This window comes from Colobus angolensis, unplaced genomic scaffold (genome assembly GCF_000951035.1).
Source record: "Colobus angolensis palliatus isolate OR3802 unplaced genomic scaffold, Cang.pa_1.0 Scaffold199, whole genome shotgun sequence".
In the NCBI taxonomy this organism is placed as follows: domain Eukaryota; kingdom Metazoa; phylum Chordata; class Mammalia; order Primates; family Cercopithecidae; genus Colobus; species Colobus angolensis.
In genome coordinates this window covers 352,185-368,978 of record NW_012115143.1, presented here as the reverse complement: position 1 = coordinate 368,978, position 16,794 = coordinate 352,185, and the positions used below count along the sequence as shown (strand labels likewise).

The 16,794-nt window shown below is 42.8% G+C and overlaps 1 protein-coding gene across 3 annotated transcripts in view; it reads right to left on the bottom strand.

The window, feature by feature from the left end:
- Positions 1–16,794, bottom strand: part of CAPN3 (calpain 3, (p94)) — a 56,067-nt gene that overhangs the window by 24,191 nt on the left and 15,082 nt on the right. For all 3 annotated transcript variants that reach the window (XM_011941107.1, XM_011941108.1, XM_011941109.1), the window contains exons 2-3: positions 2,533–2,602; positions 809–927 (exon numbers count right to left, since the gene is read on the bottom strand). In XM_011941107.1, coding sequence (XP_011796497.1) covers positions 809–927; positions 2,533–2,602 — 189 coding nt within the window. The remainder of the gene's footprint in view (positions 1–808; positions 928–2,532; positions 2,603–16,794) is intronic.

Sequence of the window (16,794 nt, the reverse complement as noted above, 5' to 3'; positions counted from 1 at the left end):
TCTAAGACCCTTTAAATGTGCCATGTTCCCAAGGCAGCAGGAGGGGGAGTCTGAGCCTGGGGATAGACCTTTTCTAAGGCCTTCCGTGCTGAGGTGCAAGATCAGCAGAGCAAGAACTGGTTATGTGGGTCATCCTGGGACATGAGGGAGACTTTGAAGCTGGAGATAGGCTGACTCCCCAGCATCCCAGAACCTACGAGACCCTCACAGGTAGAACTCAGTTTGGTTCTGCTCTAGCACTAGCTCTATGCCAAGATGACTGGGACTCAGAAAACTTCCAGTAACTGGATGGATTCTAGAACCATCAGACTCGGTTCTAGGGCAAACAAGAAGCCTGATCCCCAGGTTAAGCAGACTCTTCTTCCAGGGCTTGGAAGAGAGGAGTGATAGCCTTAGTACCGCCATGCCTTAGAGAGGAAGAAGTACACAGGAGCCCTGGACAGGGGTTCCTGTACAACCTGAAGGGTCCTGTGGTGTCCCAGTGCTAATATCTTAGGGACCCACTTGAGAAGGGCTGCAGGCAATAACAGCAGCCAGACAGCTGCAAAGACAAAAATAGACCCACAGTAAACAGGATGTCTTCCTGCCTTTCTGGGACATAGTGGAAGGTGGTAGGGAAGGGATTGGGGATCCAGAGATAAGCAACTGCTTCCTCCCAGGCTTGAAGCCTTAAGGAGGTCCATGCCCACTGTTGCTGCTGAGGGTAGATGGGTGGAAAGTTTCCTCCAGCTTCTGGGAAGTCAAGGCCAGGAGACCAGCGGTGGGTGGCCTGCAGCTGACCCTCTTAACTACACTCTCATTACCTCACCTGGAAGTGGAAGATCCCTGCGTAGTTTTCGATGAAACTTTGATCATGTGGTATGACTCGGAAAAGAAGGCGCTGGTTCAGGGTCAGGCAGGCAATGGCCGCGAGAAACCAGCAGTCCCCTGCAGGCAGACACAGGGCACAGATAGTGAGCAGTCCTGCTCCTCCTGGGAAGAAAAAGCCCCAGTCCCAGCCAGCCACTCCACTTCCCTGAACAGGAACTCCCTTGGTGCCCACTGTCCTACTTCCAGATCTGACCTTACAGAGGTGTCAACCCAGGGAAGGAGAATTGGACAGGAATTCCTTGACAATATGATCAACAGGTAACTTACTCCCTGTGACTAGACATTTTCCTCAAGGCTGCAGGCAGTTCCTCCAACTGCAGTATAAACTCACTTCCTTTTTAGGCCTCAATGGAGACAGAGCAGTAGGTGATCATAACCGGGCTGTTCTTCCTAACACCTGTAGGAAATCCACCCTGCCCTGGGCCTTTGCAATGTAAGTCCAATTCCTCTTCTGACCTCAGCGAAGACTGAGCATCAGAGAACCATCCACCAAGATGATTTGTACTGGAAGGAAGGCCAGGTAGGCAGCTGCCCTGGAACTGGTCTATAGGGGGCAGTGAGACATTGCTGGCAACGGAATGAGATCGGGACATTTTCTTATTTCTAGAGTTCTTTTCTGACAGAGTACTATATGTAGTTGGAGGTGACGCTTTGCGCTCTCTCTCTCTCTCTCTCTGTGTGTGTGTGTGTGTGTGTGTGTGTGTGTGATAGGGGGTGTACCTGGTCACAGAGCTGCCTTCTAAGAAGGATGGGTTAAGTGAAATGCAACTGAGAGTGTGCAGGGGAGACGAGAGCTGCCTGCAGCCACCCTCCCCTGCCCTCCTCAAAGCAGCCAGTCTTTCCTTGGAAAGAGTGTATTGGTTTGAAGGTCCCAGATTATTATGTCCAGGGCTCTGCAGGAAGCCTTCCCCCAGGTGCAGGAACCCAGATATTCATCTGATTTCTTCTCAGCCTCCCTTTCTGGAACGAAATAAGACAAATTCCTTTCATTTGGTCTTGGGTGCCCCTTTTCCTCAAATTTAAATTATTTCTGTTGATGTTCTCCCCAATTTTACTTCACAGAGCTTGCTTATAGTCCACACCAAAGACAATACTTTCTGGAACAAGAGGTCGAGAGAGAGGAAGATAAGATGGAGCAGCCAAGCTAACTGAAGAGAAAATTAGATGCTCATCTACATGGCGGATGCCATCTTTGTTGAAAGATTCCTTTAATATGGAGCTGTGCTGGGGCAATTTAAACAAGGGTTCCAGTTACAAGTGCTTTCCTTGGCAATGCCTTTTGTGTGTATCTAGAGTCTCCATGCTCAAGGGGCATGCTTGGTGCACAGTCACAGAGCTGTCTTCCAAGAAAGATGGGTACAGTGAAAAGCAGGGCTTTTGTCATGCTGAGTGGGGTATGTAAGTGTCCTTGAGATGCTGGAGAGGAGGCCACAGGATGCGATACCCCCTGTGATGCATGGCAGAGTGCAAAAGAGGCATGGAGGAGGAAAGGAAGCCATCGCCAGCATATAGATAAGCGACCATAAAGCAACTGTTACAAAAAATCTTCCAAAAAGTTACTAGAAGCAAGAACAGATTGTCCCTTTACCTCCTGGAAAGGGATCACACCTTGTAATCACCCCTTGATCATCTGGCAGGATCTAACCTGAGGCACTTTCCTACCTAGATCTCCTTGACAGATGTCAGTTCTGTTGGCTCCATCAATGATAAATCGGGGATTCTCGCAAATTTCCTGTGAAACAAAAAGGAAATGACCAGGTAATAATAATTGTGTGTGTGTGTGTGTGTGTATATATATATATTTATTTTATTTTATTTTATTTTTTTTCATACAGAGTCTCACTCTGTCGCCAGGCTGGAATGCAGTGGTGTGATCTTGGCTCACTGCAACCTCTGCCTCTGGGGTTCAAGTGATTCTCCTGCCTCAGCCTCCCGAGTAGCTGGGACTACAGGCATGCACCACCATGCCCAGCTAATTTTTGTATCTTTAGTAGAGATGGGGTTTCACCATGTTGACCAGGATGGTCTCCATCTCTTGACTTCGTGATCCACCCTCCTCGGCCTCCCAAAGTGCTGGGATTACAGGTGTGAGCCACCGCACCTGGCCGCAGTAGCTATTATTTATTGAGTTCCACTATGTAGTGTTCCTGATAGTATTCCATTTGGCCCTGTGAAGGGAATACTATCATTCTTATTTTTCAGATAAGGAAACTGAGGCCCAGCGAGGTTAAGAAACTCGTGCAAAGACACACAGCTAGTAAGTGGCAGAAGCCAGAAGCATGTCTCCTTTTTATATTGTCCCATGCTGCTTCCCACACTGTCATACTATCCAAGTAAGGATGCACCTTGAGAGTTAGGGCAGTGTCGGCCGGGCATGGTGGCTCATGCCTGTAATCCTAGCACTTTGGGAGGTCAAGGCGGGTGGATCACTTGAGGTCAGGAGTTCAAGACCAACCTGGCCAACACAGTGAAACCGTGTCTCTACTAAAAATACACAAATCAGCCAGGCATGGTGACAGGTAATCTCAGCTACTCGGGAGGCTGAGACAGGAGAATCAAAATAATAATAATAATAATTAAAATAAATAAAATATAGATTCAGTGTTTTGTTTTGTTTTTGAGACAGAGTCTCACTGTGTCACCCAGGCTGGAGTGCAGTGGGCAATACAGGCTGGAGTGCAGTGGCGCCATCTCGGCTCACTGCAAACTCCGTCTCCCAGGTTCAAGCAATTTTCCTGCCTCAGCCTCCCAAGTAGCTGGGACTACAGATGTGTGCCACCATGCCTGGCTGGTTTTTGTATTCTTAGTAGAGACTTTTTTTTTTTTTTTACGCCAGAAGCAATTGGAGCAGTATATTTGAGATGCTCAAGGAAAGAAAATGTGAACCAAGGATTTATATACAACATGACTTCTTTTATTCATTTCAAGAATAAGGGATGTGGGCAAACTGTTTCTAATACATTAGAATTCAGGAAATATTGTTCCCAGAAGCTCTTCCTGAGGAATATACTAAAGAATAACTTTCAGACAACCAGAAGGTTTAGAAGGACATTAACATAAGGACTGGGAATAAGTAGTTAGTATATTGTTATTTGTAGATTTAAAACTACATGATGGCTGGGTGCAATGACTCACACCTGTAATCGCAGCAGTTTGGGAGGCCGAGGTGGGTGGATCATGAGGCCAGGAGTTCAAGACCAGCCTGGTCAACATGACGAAATCCCATCTCTACTAAAAATACAAAAATTAGCCAGGCGTGGTGGCTCATGCCTGTAGTACCAGCTACTCGGGAGGCTGAGGCAGGAGAATTGCCTGGACGCTGAGGTTGCAGTGAGCCAAGATCGCACCATTGCACTCCAGCCTGGGCGACAGAGTGAGACTCTGTCAAAACAAACAAACAAACAAAACAACAATAACAACAACAACAACAACAAAAGCCCAACACAGTACATGATGATTAAAGAGAGGATGTAAAGTATGTAATATATTGTCTATAGTGTTCGGGCAATGAACAACTATTTAAAACCATTTTAAATGAAAGGTGAAAGAAGAAAGCCTATGGAAAGACTAAACTGTTTTCAGGAATTATTTTGGTAATGATATTATTAATATTGTTATTCTGCAGCTTAACCAGACAAACAAAAGTAGAGGAAATTCATTGCCAGCAGACTTGCCATAAAGAAATGTTAAAAGAAGTTATTTAGGGAGAAGAAAAATGATACAGGTCAGAAACTTGGACCCACATAAAGAAAGGAAGAGCACTGGAGAGGAAATAAACGAAGATAAAATAAATTCTTAATTTAAAGGGTATCTTAGTTAAAATTATAATAAAAATAATGTGCTGGGCAATTATAGCATACAGATAAGTGAAACGAATGACAGTAATGTCATAAGCAAAGGAAGGAAGGAAATGGTAACACTTTGTTATAAAATACCCATACTACAAACTAAATGGTATAGAGTTATTTGAGGGTGGATTTAGTTGAAAACGTATATTGGAAACTCTAGCATGACCACTAGAATTGGAAAAAATAAATATAATTGATATACCAAGAGAGGAGATAAGGCCGGGTGCCGCAGGTTCACACCTGTAATCCCAGCACTTTGGGAGGCCAAGGTGGGCAGATTGCTTGAGCTCAGGAGTTTGAGACCAGCCTGAGCAACATGGCAAAACCCCGTCTTTAAAAAAAATACACACACACACACACACACACATAGCTGGTCATGATGGCATGCACCTGTAGTTTCAGCTACTCAGGAGGCTGAGATAGGAGGATCGCTTGAGCCCAGGAGGTGGAGGTTGCAGTGAGCCAAGATCATGCCACTGCACTCCAGCCTGGGTGACAGAGCCAGACCCTGTCTCAAAAAAAAACAAAAACCAAAAAAACAAACAAGATGACAAAAACGAGGAGGTAAAAGGATAAAATATAAAACTTTCAGCTGGGTGCGGTGGCTCAGGCCTGTTATCCCAGCACTTTGGGAGGCTGAGGCGGGCGGATCAGGAGGTCAGGAGATCGACCATCCTGGCTAACACATTGAAACCCCGCCTCTACTAAAAAATACAAAAAATAAATTAGCCAGGTGTAGTGGCGGGTGCCTGTAATCCCAGCTACTCAGGAGGCTGAGGCAGGAGAATGGTGTGAACCCAGGAGGCGGAGCTTGCAGTGAGCCAAGATCGCACCACTGCGCTCTGGCCTGGGCGACAGAGCAAGACTCTGTCTCAAAAAGACAAAAACAAAAAACAAAAAAAAACTTTCAGTTAAACCAGAGAAGCCAGAAAAAGGGGAGGGGACAAGAACAAATGCAGTAAATAGAAATCAGTTACAAACATGTAGGCAGTAATCTAACTATATTATAATCACTTACATGTGAATGATCAAAATACACCAATTAAAAGACAAAGACTGTGAAAGTGGATAAAAACAAAACTCAACTATATGTTGTCTGCAAGAAACTCACTTTATTTATTTATTTTTTTGAGACAGTTTCGCTCTTGTTGCCCAGGCTGGAGTGCAACGGCACAGTCTCCGCCTCTTGGTTTCAAGCGATTCTCCTGCCTCAGCATCCTGAGTAGCTGCAATTACAAGCATGCGCCACCATGCTTGGCTAATTTTAGTAGAGATGGGGTTTCACCATGTTGGCCAGACTGGTCTCAAACTTCTGACCTCAGGTGATGTGCCTGCCTCAGCCTCCCAAAGTGCTGGGATTACAGGTGTAAGCCACCATCCCTGGCCAAGAAACCCACTTTAAATATAAAAACTCATACATAGGGAAGGATGTATCATGCTAACAATAATCAAAAGAAAGTTGGAGTAGTTGTATTAATTTCAGAAACAGCAGACTTCAGAACAAGGACAATTATCAGAGATAAGGAGAGCATTACATATTGAACAGATCAATTGGTCAATTTTCCAAGAAGACATACAATCCTAAATGTGTGTGCACCTAACAAGAGTGTCAAAATACTTGAGGCAAAGAGTGATAGAACTGAAAGGAGAAATAGACAAATCCAATATTATAGTTGGTGATGTCAACACCCTCTTTCAGTAATTATAGATCAAGCAGGCAGGCAGAAAAGCAATACGGATATTGCTGACCTGAACAACACTATCAACCAACTAGATCAAATTGACATTAATAGAAATCTACATCCAACAATAGCAGAATAAACCATTTTCTCAAACTCATATGCAACAAGTCAGTAAGACAGACCACATTCTGAGCCATAAAACACATCTTAACCAAATTTTTCTTTTATGGGATAGAGTCTCTCTCTGTCATCCAGGCTGGAGTGCAGTGGTGTGATCTCAGCACTCACTGCAACCTCTGCCTCCCAGTTCAAGTGATTTTCCTGCCTCAGCCTCCTGAGTAGCTGGGATTACAGATGCGTGCCACCACGCCTGGCTAATTTTTGTATTTTTAGTAGAGACAGGGTTTCACCATGTTGGTCAGGCTGGTCTCGAACTCCTGACCTCGTGATCCACCTGCCTCGGCCTCCCAAAGTGCTAAGATTACAGGGGTGCACCACTGCATCCGGCAACCAATTTAAAAGAATAGAAAGCATAAATGTCTTCACAGACCACAGTAGAATGATACTTGAAATCAATAACAAAAAGATAGTTGAAAAATCCCAAATTATTTGGAAACTAAACAATACAGTTCTAAATAACACATGGGCCAAAGAAGAAATGTCAAAAGAATTTACAAAATATTTTCAACTAAGTGAAAATAAAAATATAACATCAAAATTTGTGGGATGCAACAAAAGCAATGTTTAAAGAGAAAGTTATTGCATTAAATGCATAAGTTAGAAAAGAAAGAAAAGAAAAATCAATAAGCAATATTCTACCTTAGGACACTAAAGAAGAGATATGTAAGCCTAAAGCAAGCAGAAGAAAAGAAATAATAAAAAATCAGAGCAGAAATAAATGAAATAAAAAACAAGAAAACAATAGAAAGTCAATGAAAACAAAAATAGTTCTTTGGAAAGATCAATAGAATTGATAAACCTCTAGTCATGCTAAACAAGAAAAATGGAAAACACAAATTACTAATATCAAAAATGAATGACAGGTTATCACTTGTGGGAGTTCAGTCAGGCTGGTGGGAAAAATTTTAAGATGAATTTATAGGATACGAACACAAACCCTCGGGGAAGGCCTAGAGGTTTGCATAGTGTTTGGCTGAAGGCAGCCGAATCCACTTAATAACTTAGGGCATAGATACATAGGAATGTAGAGGAGTTTATCTAAAGAGCTTGTTTACTCATGTGGTCCTAAAACTAACCTTTGATCACTCATGGCAGGAGAGCTCCCCGCCGCCCCGCCCCCGTAGGGGCAACCAGATTAATTACCCAAAACTGTGCTAAATAAATGCCCGCAGGGCCAGCTAGTCAGGGCCTTGGCTGCTGACTGTTTACAGCACCTTCCTTAGTGTCTGTGAGCGGCTTGGACCCCTGGCTGCTCTTTCACTAAATATCGGTGTCTTGGTATGTTATTCATCTGTCGTGGGAGCTGGGGTCTACAGGACTCCTGCAATCATTACTGAACTTTTGGACATTAAAGGGATAATAAAGGAATATATGGATAGCTCCATGCCCACAAATTTGATAACAGGTGAAACTGACAAAGTTCTTGAATGATAAAAACTACCAAAATTCATTTGAGGAGGATTAGATAATCTGAATAGTGCTGTACCTATCAAGAATACTGAGTCAATAATTAATAACCCTCCAAAAAACAAGGCACCAGAATCAGATGGTTTCACTAGTGAATTCTACCAAATATTCAAGGAAGAAATAATATGAATTTTCCACACTATGTTCCATAAAATAGAAACATAGGGAACACTTCCTAACTCATTCTATCAGGCCAGCATTATCCTAATATGCAAGCCAGAAAAAGATACTGTAATAAAGGAAAACTACAGACCAATATCTGTTATGAACATACAAGCAAAATCCTCAACGAAACATGAGCAACTCAAATACAACAATGTATAAACAGACACCATGACCAAGTGGGATTTATTTGAGGTACAAGATTTGTTCAACATTCAAAAATCAATTAATGTAATTTACCACATCAGCAGGCTAAGAAGAGCAATCATATAACCATATTAATTGATGGAGAAAATGCCCTTGACAAAATCTGACACCCATTCACGATTGTAAAAAAACCTCTCAGCTAACTAGGAAGAGAGGAGAATGTCCTCAACTTGGTAACGATCATCTGCTTTCAAAAATAATAACAGCTAACTTCATACTTAAGGGTGAGAAACTAGATGCTTTCCCCTTAAGACTGGGAACAAAGCAAGATGTCCCCTTGTACCACTCCTATTCAGTGGAAGTCCTAGCTGATGCAACAAGATAAGAAAAAGAAATGAAAGATATAAATATTGGAAACAAAAAAAAACTATCATTATTTACAGATGACACGATTGTCTATGTAGAAAATTCCAAACAAATGACCCCAAAAAATCCACTGGGAACTAGTAAGTGAATATAACTCAGTTGCAAGATTCCAAGTTAGTATATAAATACCAATTAGTTTTCTATATACCAGCAATGAACTGGAATTCGAAATTTAAAAAATTCCTTTTATATTAACACACAAGGCCAAGAAATATTTAGATATAAGTCAGTGTGAACTCATGTTTAGCTTAGTATAGATACAAATGGCTTTATATAGAAATATTTTCAGATATGTGAGATGGTTATACATAGAAGTATTATAGATATGTGTAGATCGCTGGCTTAGTACACCCACATATCTCCTTTCTCCATCAGCTGAGAGGAACAGAAGCAATCACACTCTGGTAGCAATGAGCAGACTTAGCAACCAGATCTTGATATCTAATACCTTTTGCAATAAAAGAAACCAGTGCTCCTTGGAGAAATGACTGATTCTAGGACTAGGGCAGGAGATACACACTATGAGCTGGTAGTGCCAGAAAGTAAGAAAGTGCTCAAGGGAAAAAAAAAACAAAAACCCACAAACAATTAGGGCATGTTAAATAGACACAGGAGCCAACTGAGAGCTCCCAATGCAGAAAGCTGGGACAAGCTGAGTACCTAAATAAAGCAGTATTGGATTACAACTTAAAAATCAAGATCCATGAGTCCATATTGATATAAACAAGTGACTGAGTAAATAAATGGGGAGAATAGACAAAGCTCCCATACAGAATGATTCCCAATAATTGATGCAGATCCTCTGCCCTCAAGAGGCTGGAGCACAACTCCCCCTTGCTTAAGCATGGGCTTACGCTTAGTGTCTTGCTTCCAGAGGATAGTGTGGAAAGAGGGGAAGAAGTAACTTCACAGTAGAGACGCCTGACAAGCACTACTTCAGCCACATGACCAAGGTCAACACCAATGAGAAGGCATGTTTATTGTCTGCATCCTTGATATATAATGTGACGAAAATGGCACTTTACCCTGTGGCCTTCCTCCCCCAAACCCTTAAGCCCATAAGGAGAAAAACAGGAGACAAATGCCAATCGAGGGTCATTATTTTACAGAATACCCGACCGGTGAAGGTCATAAAACACCAGGGAAGGCAGAGATACTGTCACAGCCAAGAGAAGGCTAAGGAAATGTTACTACTAAACGTAATGTCGTATCTTGGGTGGGATCTTGGAACAGAAAAAGGATATCAGACAAAATACTAAGGAAAATTATGGACTTCAGCTAATAATAATATATTAACACTGGCTAATTAGTTGTAGCAAATGTACTGTACTAATGCAAGATGTTGGTAATAGGAACAAATGACTGCAAGGTATATGAGAACTCTGTACCATCTTCACATTTTTTTTCCTGTAAATCTAAAACCATTCTGAAATTTACGGTTTATTTAAAAAATAGATATAAATACTTCTAACAGTTTTTTCATCCACTCCAACAGATCATCTTGCAGATCTACTGGGTTGTATACACCCTCCTCAGAGCGTACTGGTCTAGAGAGTTTCTTGCCTGCTCTAAATGCAGTGAACCCTTTTTGGAGCTCTAAGCATCTCCAAGCAGGAAGAAGGGCCTTGTGCTACACACTCCCAGGCACTTTCATCTACTCAAGTTGACATGAGGGGCTTATCGGTTGCACCATAAGGTAGCCTGATGCAAACTGCTTCATCCCGTAAGGACTCTGGCTGCTCAGCATGGACCTTTCCACTTAAACAGAAGTGACAGCACATGAATGAACAAGCCTTAGGTGAAAGATTAAGAAGGCAGGTCTCCATCCTTCCATTTCTTTACTGTTCACCACCTTCCACAGAACTCTGCCTGAAACTGTGAGCCTTAGTACTTTTAACCACTCTACTCTCCCACCCCCGAAACACCTGCTCTGAAGAAGCGACATGAGGCCAGGTGAAATGGATCTTGCCTGTAGTCCCAGCACTTTGGGAGGCCTAGGTAGAAGGATAGTTTGAGCCCAGGGGTTTGAGACCAGCCTGGGCAATACAGTGAGGCCCCATCTTTATAAATAAATAAATTTATCTATTTAAACAAATAAAAAGGTGGTGGCACATGCCTGGGGTCCCAGCTACTCAGAAGGCTGAGGTGTGAAGTGGGATCATTGTTTGGGCCTGGGGGATTGAGGCTGCAGTGAGATATAATCAAGCCACTGCACTCCAGCCTGGGTGACAGAGGAAGTCTCTCTCTCAAAAAAAAAAAAAAAAGAAAAAGAAAAAGAAAAAAAGAGATATGATATTCGACTACAGTGCATTAGCTCCTTAAAAATATTTATGATTTCAGGGACCCGTAAAGTGTTATAATAATCTCTAGCTCAGGAATAGAAAATAACATCTCCAGTTTCAGGAGGAAGCAGAAAGGTATCTTAGATAAAGAGACCCTTGATAAGTCAATTGCCCAGAGGAGGGATCCATGGCCTCAGGCTCTGGACCACTTGGCTTCTTGTTCCCCAAGAGCTGGCTCCTGAAGCCCCATCCCCTCCATCTCTACCTTTGGCCTTTTCCACATGATGGCCTTAATCTTGGTTTTGTGGCTCAGCTCATGGGAGGCCAGGACCTGAACACCTGCTGGGAACACACGATCTTCAAAGAGGCACTTCTGGGCCAGGCATCTTTGTTTGAGAACAACAAAATCCTACCCCTCAAACCTAAGGTGCATTTTCTCCTGTCCCTCTCTCAGATCACACAGTCACAGAAGAATCCTGACAGCAGGTAGGGCATGACGCGTGCTCAGGGAGTGGAGCTGGGCCTTCCCTGCTGCCTCTTTCCCACTGCATCCTCAGCCTAGGCCTAATCCTCTTGGGAATGGCCTGGAGCCTATATAGCTCTTCCACCCTCAGCAACACCATGCAAATGAAAACAGACCAGAGAAAGGTCATGGTCAGAGTCAGCACCTTTGACTGAAGGCCCCTGAGCCTGTGGTCTAGGAGCAACACTGTGAGAGGGAGCCAGGGAGGGGAGAGATAGTTCCAAGGGCAGCCTCGGGACAGACCGCAATGGCCTGAGGACCTTTAGGGCACTTTCATCAGCCTTGCTGGGATTCTTCCTCTAAAAACAAAATATTAATATAGTTACAGAGAGGCTTACTTTGTCTCAGCAAAAGGTGTTCATGCCTTTGACACTGGTGATCAAAGGGCTATAGCATGGGGCCGTCTGATATACTAATCCTATACAGGCTACTGAATGCATAGGAGGAATCTGCTCCATGCCATTGTTGGGGGGTGATGACACCTTCACACTCCTGAAGTCCCTGGCCCACCCCTCAAAGACCTTGACCAGTCATTTAGGGACTCTCTTCTGTGGAAATGATGCAGAGGGTAGGTAACTTGACGGCAAATGGAAGTCCCTGTTAAGAGTAGGTCCCCGTGGCAGTGAGCAGACATCCCCTGTTGCAAATTCAGGACCTTTAGGGCGGAGAATGTGGTGGATGGGTAAAGCAGATGAATGTGTGTTGTGTGGGAATTACATTCATAAGAAAGTGCAGCTTTTTCAACTTTCACTGTGCTTCAGTAGGCAGCTCTAATGTAAGACCAGGGAGCTGACATGGGAGGAAACTCAGGCGTGGCAGCTTGCCCGCTGGGAGGACGTCCAGTCTCCCTGTCTGCTCATGAACGCCTGATGGCCTTTGTCTAATCTGTCCTGCTCGAAGTGCGATCTTTGAACTTCATGCCTCAGAATCATCTGGTCTGCCAGTTGAAAATACAGATTCCCAGGGCCCATCTCAGGGCCCACCCCTACTGAGGATTTGGTAGGGGTCTGGGACTCTGCATTTTGAATAGGCTCACCAGCACAGTCTTGTGTTCACTAAAGTTTGAAACCAATGACTTTATTTATTTATTTATTTTTGAGATAGGGTCTTGCTCTCTCACCCAGGCTGGAGTGCAGTGGCGTGATCTCGGCTCACTGCAACCTCCACCGCCTGGGTTTGAGCAATTCTCCCACCTCAGCCTCCCAAATATCTGGGATTACAGGCACACACCACCACGCCTGGCTAATTTTTGTATTTTTAATAGAGACAGAGTTTCGCCACGTTGGCTAGGCTGGTCTCAAATTCCTGATCTCAGGTGATCTGCACGTCTCAGCCTCCCAAAGTGCTGGGATTGCACGCATGAGCTACCGCGGCTGGACGAAACCATGACTTTGGCATTACAGGGTAAATCACAGCTTAATTTTTTTTTTATTTTGAGATGGAGTCTCCCTCTGTCGCCCAAGCTGGAGGACAGTGGCACAATCTCGGCTCACTGCAACCTCTGTCTCCTGGGTTCAACTGATTCTCCTGCCACAGCCTCCCAAATATTGGGATTACAGGCGCCCGCCATCATGCCTGGCTAATTTTTGTATTTTTAGTAGAGACGGGGTTTCACCGTGTTGGCCAGGCTGGTCTTGAAGTCCTGACCTCAGGTAATTCGCCTGCTTTGGCCTCCTAAAGTGTTGGGGTTACAGGCGTGAGCCACTGCCTGGGTGACAGAATGAGACCCTGTCTCAAAAAATATATATATATATTTTTATTCAGTTTATACATGAACAAAGTCTTTTTAAAAAACAAATAATAAGGCTGGTAGCAGTGGTTCACGCCTGTCATCCCAGCACTGTGGGAGGCCGAGGCAGGCAGACTTCGAGGTCAGGAGATCGAGACCGTCCTGGCAAACATGGTGAAACCCTGTCTCCACTAAAATATACAAAACCTTAGCCGGGCGTGGTGGCGGGCGCCTGTAGTTCCAGCTACTCGGGAGGCTGAGGCAGAAGAATGGCGTGAACCTGTGAGGCGGAGCTTGTAGTGAGCCGAGATCACACCACTGCACTCCAGCCTGGGGGGGTCAGAGTGAGACTCTGTTTCAAAAACAAACAAACAAATAATACAAAAGACCACGTAAAGCAACGCAATTGCAGTTTCTTCCCTTTCTTCTTTCCATCTCCAAATCCCTCTCCTCAGATGCAGCCACTTTTAATTCTTTTAGCTCTTTCACTGGTATTTATCCCATATTTTAAAATAATTAATATGCTTATTTTATTATTCTAATTTGTTATTTTTATAAAGTACCAGAACTTCTGTTTTGTGAATCAGATTTAGGCTTCTTGTACTATATTCTGCCCACCATTTTCCCAAAATAACTACGTCATAAATTTTGGTAAATCAGGCTGGGCACGGTGGCTCATGCCTGTAATCCAAGCACTTTGTGAAGCTGAGGCGGGTGGATCACTTGAGGTCAGGAGTTTAAGACCAGCCTGGCCAACATGGTGAAACCCTGTCTATACCAAAAATACAAAAATTAGCCAGGCGCGGTGGTGCATGCCTGTAACCGCAGCTACTCAGGAGGCTGAGGCAGGAAAATAGCTTGAACCTGGGAGGTGAAGGTTGCAGACAGCCGAGACTGTGCTATTGCACTCCACCCTGGGCAAAAGAGTGAGACTCCATCTCAAGACAAAACAAAAAATTTTTGGTAAAATCAAAATTCATTATTTACTTTAGCGTTATTAGGTAAATATTGTTCACTTCTTAGCTAAGTGATACGTTGTAATTATATTTCCTTTCTGTATAAATGTTCCTTTCTTCCTGTTACTGATAATTCTCTTCTTTTTCTACGTATTTACCATGCTTTTTAGCAGCAAGAGATCCTCCAAATACTTGAGCTCATCAGGCACAACATAGTGATATTGCAGAATGCCATAGATAAAGAGAAGTTCTCCAAGAGTCAGAGAAAAAGACAGATGGCCTGTGAAGGTACACTGATTAGAAAGACTGCTGCTTCTCAACAGCAGTGTAAGCCAGAAGATAGTACTAGCATCGGCCTAGGACTGATTATACAGGAAAACTTTTCAAGAGTGACAGCAAATTTCATACAAATAAAAATGCAGCGTTCTTACTACAAATAGACTCTTACTGAGAGAACTTCTCAACATTGTACTTCAAGGAAAAGTAAAATTATTCTAGAAGGAAAAATCTAAGACACAGGATAGAACAGTAAGTAAAGAAACTGGTAAACATATGTGTAAATCTAAGCAAATATTGACTGGATTAAAAATTATAATTTCTCATTTTAAGGTTGAAAAATAAAGACAGGGCCTTTATCTTTAAAGGGTGTGGTGGCTCACGCCTGTAATCCCAGCACTTGGGGAAGCTGAGGCGGGCAGATGGCCTGAGGTCAGGAGTTCGAGACAAGCCTGGCCAACATGGCAAAACCCCGTCTCTACTAAATATACAAAAATTAGCCAGGCGTGGTGGTGGGCGCCTGTAATCCCAGCTACTAGGGAGGCTGAGGCAGAAGAATTGCTTGAACCTGGGAGGCGGAGGTTGCAGTGTGCTGAGATGGCGCCACTGCACTTCAGCCTGGGTGACAGACCAAGACTCCAGCTCAAAAAAGCAGAAAAAGAAAACTAAAATTCTGAATAACAACAATGACATATTAGTTAGGAGAGGAGTATTTAGGGTTAAAATGTTCTATGGTTCTCATATTAAGAGAAAAATAAAATTACTGATTAATTTCAGACTTTGCTAAGATTAATATGTATGTTAACATTTTTGGGGCAATCAATGGAAAAACAAAAATCGTCTATATCTTTCAAATTAGTAGAAAGGAAAAAAAGAAAAAACCCCACTTATAATAAATTTAAAAGAAGGGTAGATAAAAGAAACAAAGAACATTTAAAAGGCAATACAAAGTATATGGTTAAGATAATGAAATGAACCCAAAATATATTAATACTCATCATCAGTGTAAACAGACTAACATTTCTAGCTAAAAGACAAAGGTTTTTAGAATGTGTTTGCTTAAAAAGCCATAAGCAGTTTATAAGAAATACACCCATGATATTAGAACATAGAACTGCTGAAAGTAAAAGATAAAAATATATACAACACAAACCTTGCCCCAAAAGCTTGTGTACCTTCACTAATACTCAGCAAAACTGACTTTAAAGCCAAAAACAAACACCTTTGAGATAGGATCACTATAAATTCCTAGAAAAATAAATATTACCACTGACTCAAGAAGAAAAACAATTTCAAATGATCCCATGATTATTAAAGAGGTTGTAGATAGAAATCTTCCTTTAAAGAAAACATTGGCAAAATGCTACCAAATATTTAAGGAACATTTAGTTTTAATCTTATGCAGTCTCTTTCAGAACAAGGCACATCCTGCATTCATTTTTTTCTTTTTGAGACAGAGTCTTGCTTTGTCGCCCGGGTTGGAGTGCAATGGTGCGACCTCAGTTCACTGCAATGTTTGAGCTGAGCTCTGCCTGCTGGGTTCAAGCGTTTCTCATGTGTCAGCCTCCTAAGTAGCTGGGATGACAGGCAAGCACCATCATGTCTGGCTAATTTTTGTATTTTTAGTAGACACAGGTTTTGCCATGTTGGGCAGGCTGGTCTCGAACTCCTGACCTCAAGTGAACTGCCCACCTCAGTCCCCCAAAGTGCTGGGATTACAAGCGTGAGCTATCATGACCGGCCTCTATATTCATTTTATATTATCAAAGTTGGACAGCACAAGAAAGATAAATAATAAGCCAATCTCATAAAGCTATGATCTATCTATGAGCAGACAGTAAAAAACCTAAATAAAAGATTAGCAAATCAAAATTCAGTGATATATAAGAACGCTAACATGGTCTAAATGTGCTTTTCTAAGAATGCCAGGTGTCAACATTAGAAAACTCAATGTAATTTTGCATATTAACTGTTTAAAGAAGGATAATTACATGATTTTCTCAACAGATGGGTAACAGTATTTTATAAAGTTCAACAACCATTTATGATTTCAAAAAATCTTTTAAGGCACAGCAAGACTAGTGGAGGACTTTCTTAATGATAAATGGTATCTATGAATCTATTCAACAGTGAAAAATCAAGAATATTCTCGGCCGGGCGCAGTGGCTCAAGCCTGTAATCCCAGCACTTTGGGAGGCCGAGGCGGGCGGATCACGAGGTCAGGAGATCGAGACCATCCTGGCTAA